At 48.0% G+C, this 14,745-nt stretch overlaps 1 protein-coding gene across 1 annotated transcript in view; it reads left to right on the forward strand.

Annotated features, from left to right (window-relative positions):
- The first annotated feature begins 298 nt into the window (after positions 1-298).
- Positions 299-14,745, forward strand: part of AFF3 (ALF transcription elongation factor 3) — a 556,703-nt gene continuing 542,256 nt past the window's right edge. Inside the window, exons 1-4 of the mRNA XM_065891597.1 lie at positions 299-514; positions 1,031-1,104; positions 3,533-4,222; positions 4,341-4,463. Of these exons, the coding sequence (XP_065747669.1) occupies positions 299-514; positions 1,031-1,104; positions 3,533-4,222; positions 4,341-4,463 (1,103 nt within the window). The remainder of the gene's footprint in view (positions 515-1,030; positions 1,105-3,532; positions 4,223-4,340; positions 4,464-14,745) is intronic.

Genomic DNA, 14,745 nt, shown 5'->3' on the forward strand with positions numbered 1-14,745 from the left:
GGTTTTGTTGAAAAAAAAAAAAAAGACTCCTCATGGAGGGGGTGGAATGTCAGTAAAACATAACCATCAGTAACATTGTTATACTCATTAAATATCCCGTACCTGATGAGCAGATACAACCTTAGGAGTATCTCTTTTGACATCTGGGCAATAATCAGCGATTATGGAATCCAGCTGAGGGGACAGATAGTCCAAATATGCCACCATTGCAAATTGGCCTCAGCCATACAACTGGGGTGTTGGCACCCCTCCTTCTCCCCTCCCTTTTCAAGCCAGTTCACAACCGTGCTTGGGGAGTATGTCCTTGGATGATCTCACAAATGACCCTGGCGGCACATTCTTAAACCCTCCAGAATGTGGGCAGGCAAGGGGGAGGGCCAGAGTGCTGAAGTTCTCCGCCAGAGGATACTGCCAGAGAGCCCAAGGCAGAGATGGTCCCTATGCCCCACGTTTCCATGGAAACATAGGAGGAGTGATGACAGCCAGCACAGCCACACCATCTGCTCAGGACCTGGTGAATGATGAAAAAAATTGAAAAAGAAAGGCACCTTAGGTCCCGGGCTAGAACCACTCTAAGAGAGCAGTGGAGAGGAAAGGGCTGAAGACTGTCGAACTCCTAGGTGGATTAAAACCCGGGCTGTCCTGGGGCTCGACATATTAGCATGTCATTTGCAAGCAGAAAGCCTAGAGGGCTGATCCTGCAATCCCTAGATACAATTATGAACATCCAAGAAGCCTCAGGAAGGAGAAAGCAGACTGCATGCTGCCCGCAGTCTTGCTGGAACAGGAGGGAGGGTGTGGTGACAAACAGTGCTGGTGGAGGCGGAGCAGGGCTCCCATCACCTTCCAGCAGGACCACCTGCACAGCTGTCTTTTGGCCAGGTATATCCTTCCAGGGGAATGGTGGGATTGTAAAAGGAAAATTCCCACTTGGTCACAAAAAACCTCTGAGTTGCAGCCAGGTCTTCAGAATAAGGCCTGAATTAATAAAGCCATGTAAGGTCTCTCGTCTCTCAATTCGTATCCGCAGGGAGATCTTAGCTGGATGCCACAGATTTGCTTCTGGGTCTACTTAGGAGGTTTCCAATTCCAGGCTGGCAGAATGTGAGTGGGGCCCTAGCTAAGTGCACTTGTGTATCTGCCTCAGACCGAGTAGGATTCATCTCTTAGTCCCTTTCCTTCATAGATGTAGCCTAAACAAACAAACCTGACCTAGGAAGCCCAGCAGCCCCTCTGGTTTAGCTGACTCCCCCAGAGGCTCTCCAGAGCTGGGCACTTTCGTGTAGCTTTCTGTAGTATTGCCTCATTTATCCCCGGAGGGAGATAGGCCTCCAGCCTGAAGGCCTTTACTATGCACAGAAGCTACATCAGCTTCACAGGAAACACCAGTTTTTATTTTTATTTTTAACTCAGGTTGTCTCTTACTCCTTTAGCAAAAAAAAAAAAAAAAAAAAAAAAAATCCTCCCTTTTAGTTCTGGCCTTTGAATCCCAGGAAGTCCAATCCTTTTTTTTTTTTTTTGTGGTGCTTTTTATTAAGGATTTAAAATTTTGACCTCTAGGTTAACTTGTTTTGGTATGTGTAGGGGCTGCTTGTTTTGGTATGTGTAGGGGCTGGAGGATAATGGGAACATCTTAATAAACCAGATAAATAATAATAATAAAAAGATCACCCTATAAAGGCTCTCATTAATTGTTCTACATTTTACCTGTAAATTTAAATTTCTTCCCATGAGAACTTAGCAAAAATGGCATCTACAATATTACTTGGATTTCTTCAAAAGGCCTTATTCTCCAACTGGAGACCATACACAAAAACTGAAAATAAAAGTATTCATGTAACTTCCCCTACGTTAGAGGCCCCAAACTGAAAATGTTTATTACCCACAGTGAAATTGCTTTAGGCTGGAGTATACTCATGCATTAACAAGAGGCACCGTGTTTACATTCAAATAGAAATCTACCCATTCCTACACGGCTTTGGGGGTGAGGCCTCTTATGAGCTAACCACTCTGCCAGCTCTGTAGCCCCAGGGCTTTCTCCCTTTCCTTTTCCAGGATGATCTATTTATCCTCAGCCTCCACAGTGAGGGCAAATCTGTATCCTGAGCTTTGGCCCAGGATGGGAGTCCCAGTAAACATGGTTCTGTTTGCTCTTCAGCCTTCCTGCGTTGTATAAACAGATGTGGTGGAAAGGGAAGGAAAGCCAGATCTCTGTGAGGGGTGGGAGGTCTCCTTTCTGGAGAGGCTTCCCGGCCGGCAGCCCTGAGCACAGGGACAGGATGCATGTCTTGTTGGGAAAGTGGAACTTGCAGTTCTTCCAGAGAGGGGTTGTTCCTCTAGCTCTCCTTCACCCTCCGCCCCCCATCCTTTGCTCCTGGGAACACTGTCTGGATGCCTCAGCCGTCTCACTTTTGCCAGAGCAAAAATTTACAACAAGGCTTATGCTAAGGAGATGTTAAGAAGACAGACTTCCTCCCCCCCCCCCCCCCCAAGTCTCTCCAGATACACCGTAGACTGGGATTTGGGAAGACAGTCCTTCACACCTGTGCCTTCTCCTGTATCAATATTCCCTTTGTTCTTCTGTAGCCTTGTTACTACCTTCAACTAATGAGGGAAGTTTTCAGGGGTTGGGAGTTGCCAGCTTGTAAAATAACAACTCCTTTCCCTTAAACGGTGTTGAGGCAAATTCCCTTCCGTCAAACTCTGCCTTAATTTACTGTTTTATCTTTTGCACATTAGTTATGGATGCTAATAAAGGAAGGACTGCTTCAGAGCTGGGGGAAGAAAGGGGGGTACTGTTTTGTAAGCCAACCCCAAATAGGAAAGAATTCTTGTTGGTCTTTTCTTCTCCTACATGTGCTCCAGACTTTGTTAATCCTCATTCAGAGGTCAGGGAGGTGAGGAGTGTAACTCATAAGCTTGCCCCAGATGGAGGGATCCTGTGACTTCTACCCAAGGGTCTAGATTTCTGGCAGCCCCAGGCAGTGGTTCTTCCTGCCTAGAATGAACAAAGGGGAGAGCACCAGAAAGGTCTCCCTATGGCAGGGACTTGCGGTTGGGTGCAAGGGATGGGATATTACACTGCCCTGTACTGCTCTCTCCAGGAAGTCCTTGGTATCCTGAGCCGTGCTCCCAGAGCTGTGGCCAAGAGGAGAAGAGAGTCAGGGACAAAAGAGGGGTTCTGGGTTTTGGCTCAGCACTTACACAAGCAAGGGAGGGGGAAATGATCTTTAAACTCAAGGAAGTAGTCATAATAAGAACTTAATTTTTAGGGGCCACAGTGACACTCTTTCATCCTTCTAGCAGACAATACGCCGCTCTCTAGACTTCCAGATAGGGCTGGAAGTTTGCATTCTACCCCCAGAGGCCTGTCACCCTTCCCTGAAAGAAACAGAAAGGAGGTGGGTGTCCAGGGTCCGGCCAGCTGAAGGACGGGAGAGGGGGGGACCCCCACTGCAGGCCACACTGGAGGTCCCGTCAGAAGAGGTTTCGTCCCTGATCCCCTTGATTTCACTTAACTTACTGGCTCCAGATATTTTAAACGGTTTGTTTACGGCGCTGCTGCAGGCTGCATCGCCAACTCTCTCCGCGCCGCGGGCGGCAGGGACATCTCCCAGCACCCACCCAGGTCAGCAGCCGCCTCATCACCCGGCCCGCGGGGGCACCCGGCCGCTCAGGGGCAGCCCGGGGCCCCCAAGAAGTGCGTGCACCCGGGAGAGGCCGGGCGGGGCCGGGGCAGAAGATGCGGCAGGACGGGCGAGCTCCGCATCCCGGCCCTCTGGGCCGCCGCCCGACCCTCACCCCCGCTCGCCGGACCGCGCTGGGCGCCCCCGGGAGGCCAGGGTCGGCGGAGCGGGGACACGGGGGTCGCGGCAGGCTGGGCGACGAGGCCTGCGAGCGGCCGGGACCCGGGGAGCGGCGCGGTGAGCGCAGGGGCGCGCGGGGCGGGCGCGGCGCGGGGCTCACGGCGCGCGCGCGTCTCGGCCTCGCCCGCGCACACGCGCCTCCCCGAGGAGAAAGGCGGGCGGGCGCGGAGCGGCGCGGCGGCGGCGGCGGCGGCTGGAGCGGGCCGGCCCGCCGCGAGGGCGGGAGGAGGGGCGGGCGCGGGGGGTGGGGGGGGCGAGGCGGCGGCGGCGGCGGCGATCTCGCCGCTCTCTTCTGAGTGTGCCTGCGCGAGCCGGCGAGCGGGTGAGTGCGCCGGCCGCCGCCAGCAGCCCGGCCGGCCCAGAGGCGGGGAGGGGGGCGCCGGGAGCCCCGAGCCGGGAGCGGGCAGCGGGCGGGCGGGCGGCGGCCGCTCCGGAGCGGCCGGGATGCACCTTGAGCAGCGCCTTTCGTTGCAGCGCGCGGGCGGCCCGAGCCTCAGCGGCGGCGGCGACGGCGGCGGCGGCGGCGGCGCTGACACCTCCCACCATGGACAGCTTCGACTTAGCCCTGCTCCAGGAATGGGACCTCGAGTCGCTGTGGTGAGTCCCCGTGCCGGGCGGGCGGGCGCGAGCGAGCGAGCGAGCGAGCGGCGGGGGGCGACCGCGGCGGCCCGCGCGCTCTCACCTGGGCGGGGGGCTCGGGCGACCGGCCGCCGTGGGGGCGGGGTGGGTCGGGGGCGGCCGCCGCGCCGGCTCCTTCCCGCCTCCCCCGAGGGGTGGCCGGGCCGCCCGCCCGTCTTCTCGCCTCCCTTTCCCGTCCCCTCTCCCCGGTGCTGCCCGCCCCAGCCCGGGGGCCGGTGATCTGGGGAGCCGGGGGCAGAGCGCAATCGTGAAGAGAAAAGGAACCGATTTCTAGAACGTGTCACTAATGCCGGGGGATCCACCCCTCGGCCCCCTGGCCCCTCTCACCTCCCTTCCCTCCATTCGCGCCCCCCCTTTTCTCCGAGGGCCCCCGGTTCGCACCAGCGACCCTCTGGAGTTGTGGCCACTGCGTAGTGCCCTTAGAGGATGCTCCAGCCTCCTGCCTGTCTGCGCCGGGTCTTGGCGGCCGCATCCTTTCTCTCAACACCCGAGATGGAAAGTGAACCCGAGGGCAGGGGGCGAGTGCTTCTCCGTGCGGGAATTCTAAGGCCCTGGCCCTGGGAGACTCATTTCCTCGAGGTTGCAGTCCCTTTGAGCCCTTTCTTCACACCCCGCCTGGCCACAGTTACACTCCTCCTGTCCCTGCTCCAGCCCACCGGCGCCCCGTGTATCCCTTTATTCCGCGCTCAAAGCTCGCAGCCTGGGGAGCGGGAGGCTGTGGAAGAGCCCTCGGGGTTCTGTGGCTCGGGGTTCTCATATTGAGGAGCTACTGTAGGTAAAGCGCCGCTGGAAGCAGTTTAATTCTAGTTGCGGGTGTGTTAAAAATCCCATTGGCTGTTTCCACATCCCTCTTATCCACCCCCCGCCCCCCGTCCCCCCCCCCCCCCCACCGCCCCAATCTCCTAAATGTTTGCAACCAGCCCTATTCAGGTGGTAAAATTACCGCCTGCATATTCCTGGATGAACTTGTGTTATGTTTAATATTTACGGGAATGAACATCTGTGGAACAAGCATATTAACTGCATTCTGTTCTTCCCCTGGTAATCGCTTATTGTAGAGCTGAGGTTTGGTTCCCGCCCCCCCCCCCGTTTTTCTTAATTCAGTAAAGAGTTCACATGTGTCTAAAACTGCAAGTGGTGTGCACATGAATATGCAGTGTGCAGTTTTAAAGCTGAACTGCCTTTTGATTTACAGATCGTATACGATATGTGGAAACGTGTATATTTTCCATGCCGCAGGCTTCCAGTGACTGATCTGTCTAAAGCCAGGTGTAACTAACTAAACTGGACACAAAGCTAGTGCATTATCGAGCAGTTTCTTATAAAAAGATCCCAGGATGAGTAAGTACAGCTTGCTCTGCACAGTGCTGGTGCCTATAAAATACACAAGGATGGGCCCTAATGTAATAAAACTTTTATACATTACACTGGAAACTTCAAAGAGCCAGTGTAGAAAGAATATGAAACATGTTATTACTTTATAAAAGTCGCTAATTACTGTGTTGCTGCTGCTGGGGTTATTTCAGCCTTTCATTTACAGATGCCTATTACTTTACAGGTTTATACTTAGAAATGTTGGTTTCTGGCACAAATTCAGTAGGTTTGCAGGTAGAAACTGTGCTTTAAAATTGACTTTTGCTTTTAAAAGTCACATTTTCAGTCAAAAGGAAGAACTTTTTGTTTCGGCAGGTTTTTAGGCTGCTTGTCTGCTTGCTGACTCAAAACTGAAGCCCTCATGACTTTTACGAGTGATATTTTGAAATCATCAGCCGTAGTCTGTGGCTTTTCCAGCACAGGCCTGAGCTGTCTTTCCCTCTGCATCTTTAGTTCCCAGCTGGGTTACCTGGAGCACAGTTACATAATAAATGCCTGTTGAATTGACTTGAAATTTATATTAGCTACAGTACTTTTGTTATTTAAAAAAAAATTTTAAAAAGCATTTTTAAGAAGCTACTGTACATGCAGTCAGATTTTGATCAATCCATCAGTTTGTCTTTGTCTTATGAAACTGTGCAGGATTTCTTGCTTACAATATAATAGGACAGTTTGGCTTGACTGAGGGAGTGTTTCTAGTTTGCAGATGTAGAATTTACATCTTCTAAGAGATTATATATGTCTCATCAGTTAAAGATAAACCAAACTCTTTGAGTATGCATTTCTAACCCGGACATTTTCTCAGTCATGGATGAAGTTTTTGGATGGTATTTTCTAACTCAATTTTATGGTTGACTTTATAAGTTTTTAAGATTATGGCTTGGTTTTAAGCTTATAGGTGACCCCAAATAACTAACATTTGAGTGCTTTCTGTGGGTCAAACATTTTCATATCCATTGTTTTCTTATTTGAATCTTACAACAATTCTAGAAGTGGTAAGTGTTAGTAGTCCCATTTTACAGACAAGGAAATGGAGGCTTTGAACTGCAAAATGACTTTACTGAGACCATAAAACAAATGACAGCGGAATTTTAAAACTAACATTTACCAAATACTTAGCCAGACTCTGTTCTAAGTACAATGCATGTCTTAGTTCATTTAATCTTCATAGCAACCTTAGGAAACAAGCAATAACTATTGTTATTCCCATTTTACAGATTGGGAAATTGAGTGTGGGGAAGATCAGGTGACCTGCCCAAGGTCACACATCTAGAAGTGGAGAAGCCATATTTGAACCTAGCATTAATTTCAAAACTCAGTTTTCTGACTTCAAATCCAGCATATTTTCTATAGTATTGCAGATGTATTCCCAGTTTATGAGAGCAGCTCTGAAATTAATTACAAAACAAAACCTTGATGGACTGGAAATTAAGGTTCTGCTAAAATATAAAAGAAAGAGAAGGTCAGAGCCCTTAATTATATTAATTTAAAATTAAAGATTTGGAAACAATACCATGATTTAGGAAATTACATCTGCTGCCCTACTTGAATTAACTTCTAAAATGTATATAAATTTAAAATAGAGACTACTAAAGCCTTCTTTCTTTAATCCCTTTTAGAAGAACACTTTTCTTTTGTGTGTGTGGGGGGAAGGTACAGATGAATGGCAAAGGAAAATGGTATTTTAACAAACAATTTTTTCTCATTGGTGGGCATCATTTTCCAAAAAAACAAATTGCAGTTTGTTAGTTGTGACTGTGGCTTTGAATCTGAGCTAGCTTAGTCTAGTGGTCACTGGAAGTGTCCCCAAATGACTGTATAGACAACACGAAGAGAAAAGCTCAGTAGTATTGAATTTAATCTCCTCTGCTTCCTTGCACACCCTTACCCCTCCTTCCTTGCCCTCCAGAAACTCCCGTAGTTATTTTTCAAGGTGGAGGGGGAGATTTTGAGCCGGAATTATCCAGATGGCTGTTTCAACTTTTCTTTTCAGCCACGCCTTAAAATTGAGAAGGGTTGCCCTAATTCCCACCTCTAATTCCACTTCCATTTCTGGTTTGAAGTACGAATGAAGAATTTGGAACAAGGTGGAGGCTTTCATTCTATAGCCGGCTCCCTAGTTTCATTCAGTAGAGCCGAATCTCTGAAGAGCTGGGGATTCAGTAAGTTTACGTGGGCGGGTGACGAGAGGAGCAGGACCCCTTCTCAAACTCCTCCTCTATCCCCTTGGCTGCTCTTTCTGTTCGCCACCAGCTTTTGATCAGCTGCTGGGCATGTGCGCCCTTCCTCAGGGCCTTTAAAATAATGACCATCCCTTTGAACAGGGTAACAGTTGCTTTCATTTATTCACTTAACAAATTTTATTGATCATCTCTTAAATACAAGACCTCATGCTGGTTGCCACAGCGGATACAGAGAAGAGTAAACCATGGGTTGTGCGTGTTATTGTCTAGTGGGGGTAAGACAAGTACACAAGTATAAAAACGTTTCAGCACTGGTGATTCAGAAGTGAAAAGGACCATATTTGGGACTGGGGTGGGTGGTGGAGGAGGGAAAGAGGAAAAATCGAGTTTAAAAAAAAAAAAAGGCTTCCGTGGAAAAGGTGGCCTTTGAACTAAGCCTTGGAAGATGAATGGGATTTTTACAGACGGTGGGGGTGGGGTATTGAGAGGACATAGCGGCATCTTGGGCAAAGAAAGAACTGGAACAAAGGCTTTCATGGTGTCTCTGAAAGATCCTTTTATGAATCATGGTGGAATTACCTATACCAAATATTTTAAAGATGCAGAACTTTGTAATCATGAGGTGGTTTCAGTGAACGAGAAAAGCTTTCCACAGTGAACTTGGTCAAAATTGTTTTTAATCTCCCTTAAATATAGACACATGTTAGTTACTGGGGAGAAAGTCTGTTGAAATAAAATAGTAAATATTCAGATCCCTCTCTACTGCTCCCCCGCCCCATTGCCCCATAGCTTCACATAGCCCAGAATCCATTTACTTTTGTTCCAGGAGACATTATACTTTATATTCTTTCAAAGTGGAACCTTTGAAGTTGTAATAAGTGGATTGTATCATACTCACCAATTTGTTCAATTCAGCAAGCATTCATAGAGCATTAGGCATCCCTCTAGGTTAGGTACCAGAGAGCAGTAGCTTTCAAACGTTTTATACCATGACTCACAGTAACAAGTATGTTTAACATTGCAACCCACCACATCATTTGTGTGCACACATAACTGAAACAAGTGTCATGAAATAACACTTATCCATATTATGGGAGGTGTACTTTGATATTTTCTATTCTTTTTTTTTAAAAATTCCCCATCCATGGATTGAAACCTGTAGTTTAGGGGAAAAAAGAAACTAGCGACGCATAGGAAACAGCGTTTGCGAGCAACTGGTAGGAGAATAAGCCGTCCACATCCATATCTGCTGTACAAAGCTGACGCTGCCCATTTGAGGGGGGGGGGGAGGGCGCATCCTGTTGGGAAGGGAAGAGACCTTTAGGGCTGAGAGGCCTGTGAAACGCCTCTTGGAGAAGTGGACTTTCAGAAAGAGAAAATAAAAAGGAGGAAAGTCCATGTGGAGCGAAGGCCGTGGCTAGAAATAAGGAGGAAATAAAGCGTGGAGCTCGTTGGGTGAAGATGAAGTTATTAACTAACTCAGGGGGAAGATGTCCTGCACTCCTGTGGGGGGAAGGGGAGCCAGGTGGAGGCACTAACAACTTCGTCTCCAGTAGTGCCTGCTGACCCACTGGGTTCTCTGCAAGTCAGTCGCCTTCTTCCAGGCCTCCTTAGGCTCCCCGGGGTAGAGTCAGACAACTGCCCTGATCCCTATTCTTGACCCTTATTAGCCCTTCCTTCCAGCCCCAACAAAGCAAACATTTTAAGGCCTACCCCTATCCCTTTCATCAGCCCGTAGGGGTGAAAGTAGTTTGCCAGAACACGGAGCATAGGAGAGACGCACCTGGGGCCTATCACCTTCACTGGGCGTGGCCTGAGCGCCAGGCGTCCTGGAGCCCATAGGTCTAGCCCCGTTGGCCCCGCTCGTTCTCATTGGCCCGAAGTGGTGGACTGTTTGGCTGCGGTGGCCATCATTGGCCGAGAGCCCCAGAACACGCCCACCGCGTGGCAAAGGGCTTCCCCAGGTGCAGGGATGAGAATGTTTCCAGCAGAGTGGCTTCCAGGGCCGGGCGGGAGGGTTGCCTCCCTGAAGGGGCTGATGGCCATCGTGGAGGAGGTAAGGACGTGTGGATGGGAAGCCGTGAAGTGCTGGGGGCCGGGAGCTGAGGCGTGCCTCCACTTGTGGTACCGTGGGTGGTGTGTTTTGGAAAAAGCTGGCGGGGGATTTGTTAATTCAGGTCATCGAGGTTGAGGGCTCAAGCTCTCAAGCTCGGTGTCAGGATAACAGGGAGGATGCGCGCTGGATGTGCAGATGAGTCTTAACCAAGTGCCTTTTGATGACGATGAACGTGAGTATTGTGTGTGGGGAAATAATTCTTTCCTGTGTTCCAGAGTCTCTTTTGTGAAAATGTAGGAGGCTTATAAAATGCTGAAAATCTATTTCGGGAGAATGTCCCTGTGAACCAGAATGGGTCTAATCTATGCCACTTTAAATTTAGCAACTTGAACAAGGCCCTTTGGCATAATATTGGTTAAAGTAACAGTCAAATTAAGAAAAAAAAAACCTCTGAAAATGAAATGCAAGATTTTCTTTTCCTGTGTAAATGGAATTTTCAACCTGGAATAAGTTTGCCTGTTTAAATTTTCTGTATTTTGGGACTAAAGCCTTGGTGGCAAAATCAAGGACATAAAAGACGATTTTAAATATCATTTAGTGGTAACATAATGTTTCCTTGTTTTGTTTCAGAGTGAAATCCATAAAACTTATTTTCAGTGTTGCCTGTTCTCTTTTGTTTGGGAATTTAATTGAGGTTTCTGAATTCAGTTGGCTGCAGCCTCCCCTTCTGTTTGGCCCTGGGCAGCTCACCATCGTTCTCATTTCCTATTCTCAGTCTTGGCTTAATCACTTATAAAACAACAGCACTTATACTGGCCTACCTCATAAGGTTGTGATGTTAAGTAATAAAAGTGTCAATTGCTTTGTGAATGCCAAATGCAGTTCTTTTATACCCTTTGCTTCCTTCAAAACGTCTCTTTATCATAAACAAGGAAGGATGCAGAAAGGTCACGTTGGGTCAGGGCATCCATCTGGTGCAGAGTTCTGTTCCTGGTAATGGGACCCAGGGACATTTTTGAGTAGAGGCTGATAGTTTTTCTTAGTTGTACGTCATAGTTGAGAAGACAAATGTGCCCTTACTTATGGTTGTAGTAGTAACAAATGTAGATATATTAACCATTACATAATCGTTGATGTTTCACCAAGAATGTATTGAATTACCACCCATTGCATCAAATGACTTCATTTGGCTCTGTGGGTCTCATTAAATTATGTCAGGCTAATCATAATTTAGCTTCAACAGAAACAAAATAACACGGTTATACCAGGATGAGAGGATACCACACTATCCAAGAAACTTAATGGGTTTAGTCTATGGAAACTAACACCTGGGGATGTGATAGAGGCCCCCGAGTGTTTCCAGGTGTTTTGCTGGGTTGTCCAAGGATATAAGTAAGTCAGTGGGTGTGAGGTTATCTAACGGTGGTGTGACAAGGCTGTCTCAGAGGGTAACAATGACCTGTCCGTAGAGGCTGTAGACCCCCTGCCGGGGACTTCGTAGAAAGAGCTTTCCAGAGTAAGTGGGCCAGCAGCAAGAAGTTACGCCTGAGTCCTTCCACCTTCAGAAGTCTATGATCATCCCCATCACAGGGGAGCGGGAATCAAAGAGAGCCAGAGTCATTAATTGTCTTCACTTGTGTATTTTCCCCTCTGCAATTTCTCCACTCACATGTGGAGAAAGGCGTGGGAGGGTGCTTAGGCTTCCTTACGTAATTTCTTCTCAGGAGGCTCCTTGTTAGCCGAGGTAAACAACAGTGACTGTAATTTGGAGACCACGCTATCATAGCAACTCAGTTTAGAGTTACATGCTTAACTTGAGCTGAAATAATTTTATTTTTCCTTTTTTTTTTTATGACAGGAAATTAGTTTCCAAAAATCCTCTGGAGTGCTGCAGTACGAGTCTGTTAGTCTTAGTTAAGTTTTTCGTGTCGTACCTGCATTTTTTACCTGAGTTATGAGGTGACAGACCAAATTTTCCGGCAATGTTCATTGAAATGTTAATTAGTTACCTGGCAGTTTAGATAGAAAAAGGCGTTACTCTAGTGGATCATCACCAGTTCTGGGAAATAATCTGTCTGTTTTGTTTTCAAATGTCAAAATATATTTGTTTTTCTTTAAAATGTATCTTGAGAGGAAGAAAAGACTTAGGGCTTAGAAAACAGTTTTGAAAACGAAGGTCCATATGCTTACCTAGCACTCAGGCCAGCGTTTCTCAAACTTTAACGTGCATCCAGGTAACTTAGGGATCTTGATAAGATATAGATTCTGATCTAATAGGTCCAGGGTAGGGCTATGATTCTGCATTTTTAACCAGCGCCCAGGTATAACTGCTGGTCCATAGACAAAACCTTGAGTAGCAAGAATTAAAAGGATAAAAATTCCTTTGAAAAGAAGCTCTTTAAAAATTCCTCATCTTCTTCTTTTTATTTTGAGGAGGCTTTGTATAATAACATGATAATTCCACAGTGCCAGGAGGTTACATTTCGATGCAGCATTTATTTTATTTTCGTGAGTCTTTCTAATACAATTTTGATGAGTGAGGGGGTGGTTAATTGTATCCTAGTGGGGATATAGTGGGAAGTAAACATAAAAACCTAAGTAAACAAAGTTTGTAATGAATAGGCTAATCACTTTTTCTTGTCAGCCCTTCAGAGACGGAGTCCTCCTTCTTCAGGAGCCAGTGCCGAGAGTAACTGGATTCAGAGTCTTAGAAACACTCTGGATTTGTCGGGAATCTCACAAGCACTCCTCTAGGTGCCCAGGACTCAGACCAAATGTCCCCGTTCTCTTTGGCAGGGAACTGGGGGTAGGGTGGGGCAGGGAGGTGGCAGTGGTGGGAGAGGGGGGTAACTGTTTTGCAGAATTACTGCACGACCCTGTGGCCATAGCTGCAAATTGCAACTTTCCCAGTGTCCTAAAAGAAATTGCAGCTCAGCTCCTGGTGGAACCCCTGGTGGGCTCAGAGCCTCCGATGGGGACCTTCTCTCCCAGCACTGCCGGCCACCTCTCCCTCTTCCCCACCACGGAGTGCCCCGAGTCCCTCAGGTGGTCAGACTTAGCTGCAGTTTCCATGTTTAATTTCCATTTCTACTTCATTAGAAGAATAAGTGCAGATGGCACTGATTATGTGAGTAAATACAGCGCGGTTGACTTTGTGCTGTGAGATTGGCGGGAAGTTTATTTACTTTATCTTCTTAATGAGGGCGCGTGTGTGTGCGTGTGTGTGTGTGTGCGTGTGTGTGAGTGCGCGTGTGTGTGCGTACGCGCACACACACACATTTCCATTCTCTGAGATAGGCATGGAAGACTGTGGCTGATAAGAGCAAGATAGGTTGGGCTTACACAGTTGTGACCATTTCAGATTGGGAAAACAGCTGACTTTTAAGGAACGATAGTGACTCCTTTAAATCTTGCAGCCTCAAGACACATGTGAACCCACAGAGGAAGTGTTCGCAATAGGTTTTTAGCCTGTGGTTTGGTGCAATGCTTTGCATTTGTGCTTTTAGTGGCTGTGATATTGCCTTCTACCTCATAATCCATTATGTTATCTGACTAATTGTGTTTAACCATTTCGTGAAATAGGCGATGTTGCATTCCATGTAACTTTTCTTTCTGACTGGGAACAGGTGAGAGGGAAACTCTTGCCCTCAAGCATGGAGGTAGATCAGACCCCTTGTAAGGAAAGCATGTGTTTGGTTATTGCTTTGGTTTGTACTGGTGTCAATGTCATCAAATTAATGTATTTTCTCTCACACTGGAGAAAACACTGTTTATTGACTCTCAGTAATGATACAGATAACGGAATAGTCAGGTGATTTGCGCAACTTCCCCCCAAAGGGGTCTCTCAGAGTTAGTGGTTTTCCGTTGGGTCTTAAGAAGGCACACCCAAGAGTTCCTTCAGAACAAAAGAGCAACTGCTGGCCATCAGCTAAATTCTGAACTTTGTTATTCAGAATTGGGGCTTGACTAAGGAGATAGGCTGTCAGCATGGCCCAGCTTGCTCCCTTTCATACCAGCCATACTCCACGGCAGGGAGCCCTTTGGTGTCATTTCTCAGAGTTGCTGAGGAGGAAAGCGCTGTTGGAGGTTGAGGGCTTTACAGGCTGAGGGGGCAGGTGTCTCCACTGGCCATGGACTCTGCAGTTCACTGAAATAGAGGCTCTGGGTCCGGAATGGGTTGGTCCCTCCACTTTCTGAAATGTGCTGTTTCGCCGCTCTCCTGGTCCATAGCAGTGGTGGAAATGAGGATTCCCTGGATGAGAGCGTGTAGCTTTAGAGACACTCTGTGTTAAGCTGTCTGTCATCCTGAGGAAGCAGGCCGCAGCATCAGCATACTGCTGATGGGGAAAGCACACTACTTCAGCTAACGTCCGTATTCAACAGCCTTCCCTCTTTGGTGGAAAGTCCGGTGGTTTACTGTATTACCCTGGTATACCAGTTGTAAGGCTGGCTGTGTCAGTCCAGGATGAAGCCTTCACCTGGCTCCCGTTGTTTGGGCTCAGGTTGGGGTGAGGCAGGAAGGCCCATGCTATTCCTGAGCGCCCCGATCATCGGCTGCTCGTGATATTTGGAGCTCAGCACAGATGTTGCTTGCAGGGCCGAGTCCTTCTCAGAAGAACTGTCCGTG

Source organism: Phocoena phocoena, chromosome 14 (assembly GCF_963924675.1).
Source record: "Phocoena phocoena chromosome 14, mPhoPho1.1, whole genome shotgun sequence".
Lineage (NCBI taxonomy): Eukaryota > Metazoa > Chordata > Mammalia > Artiodactyla > Phocoenidae > Phocoena > Phocoena phocoena.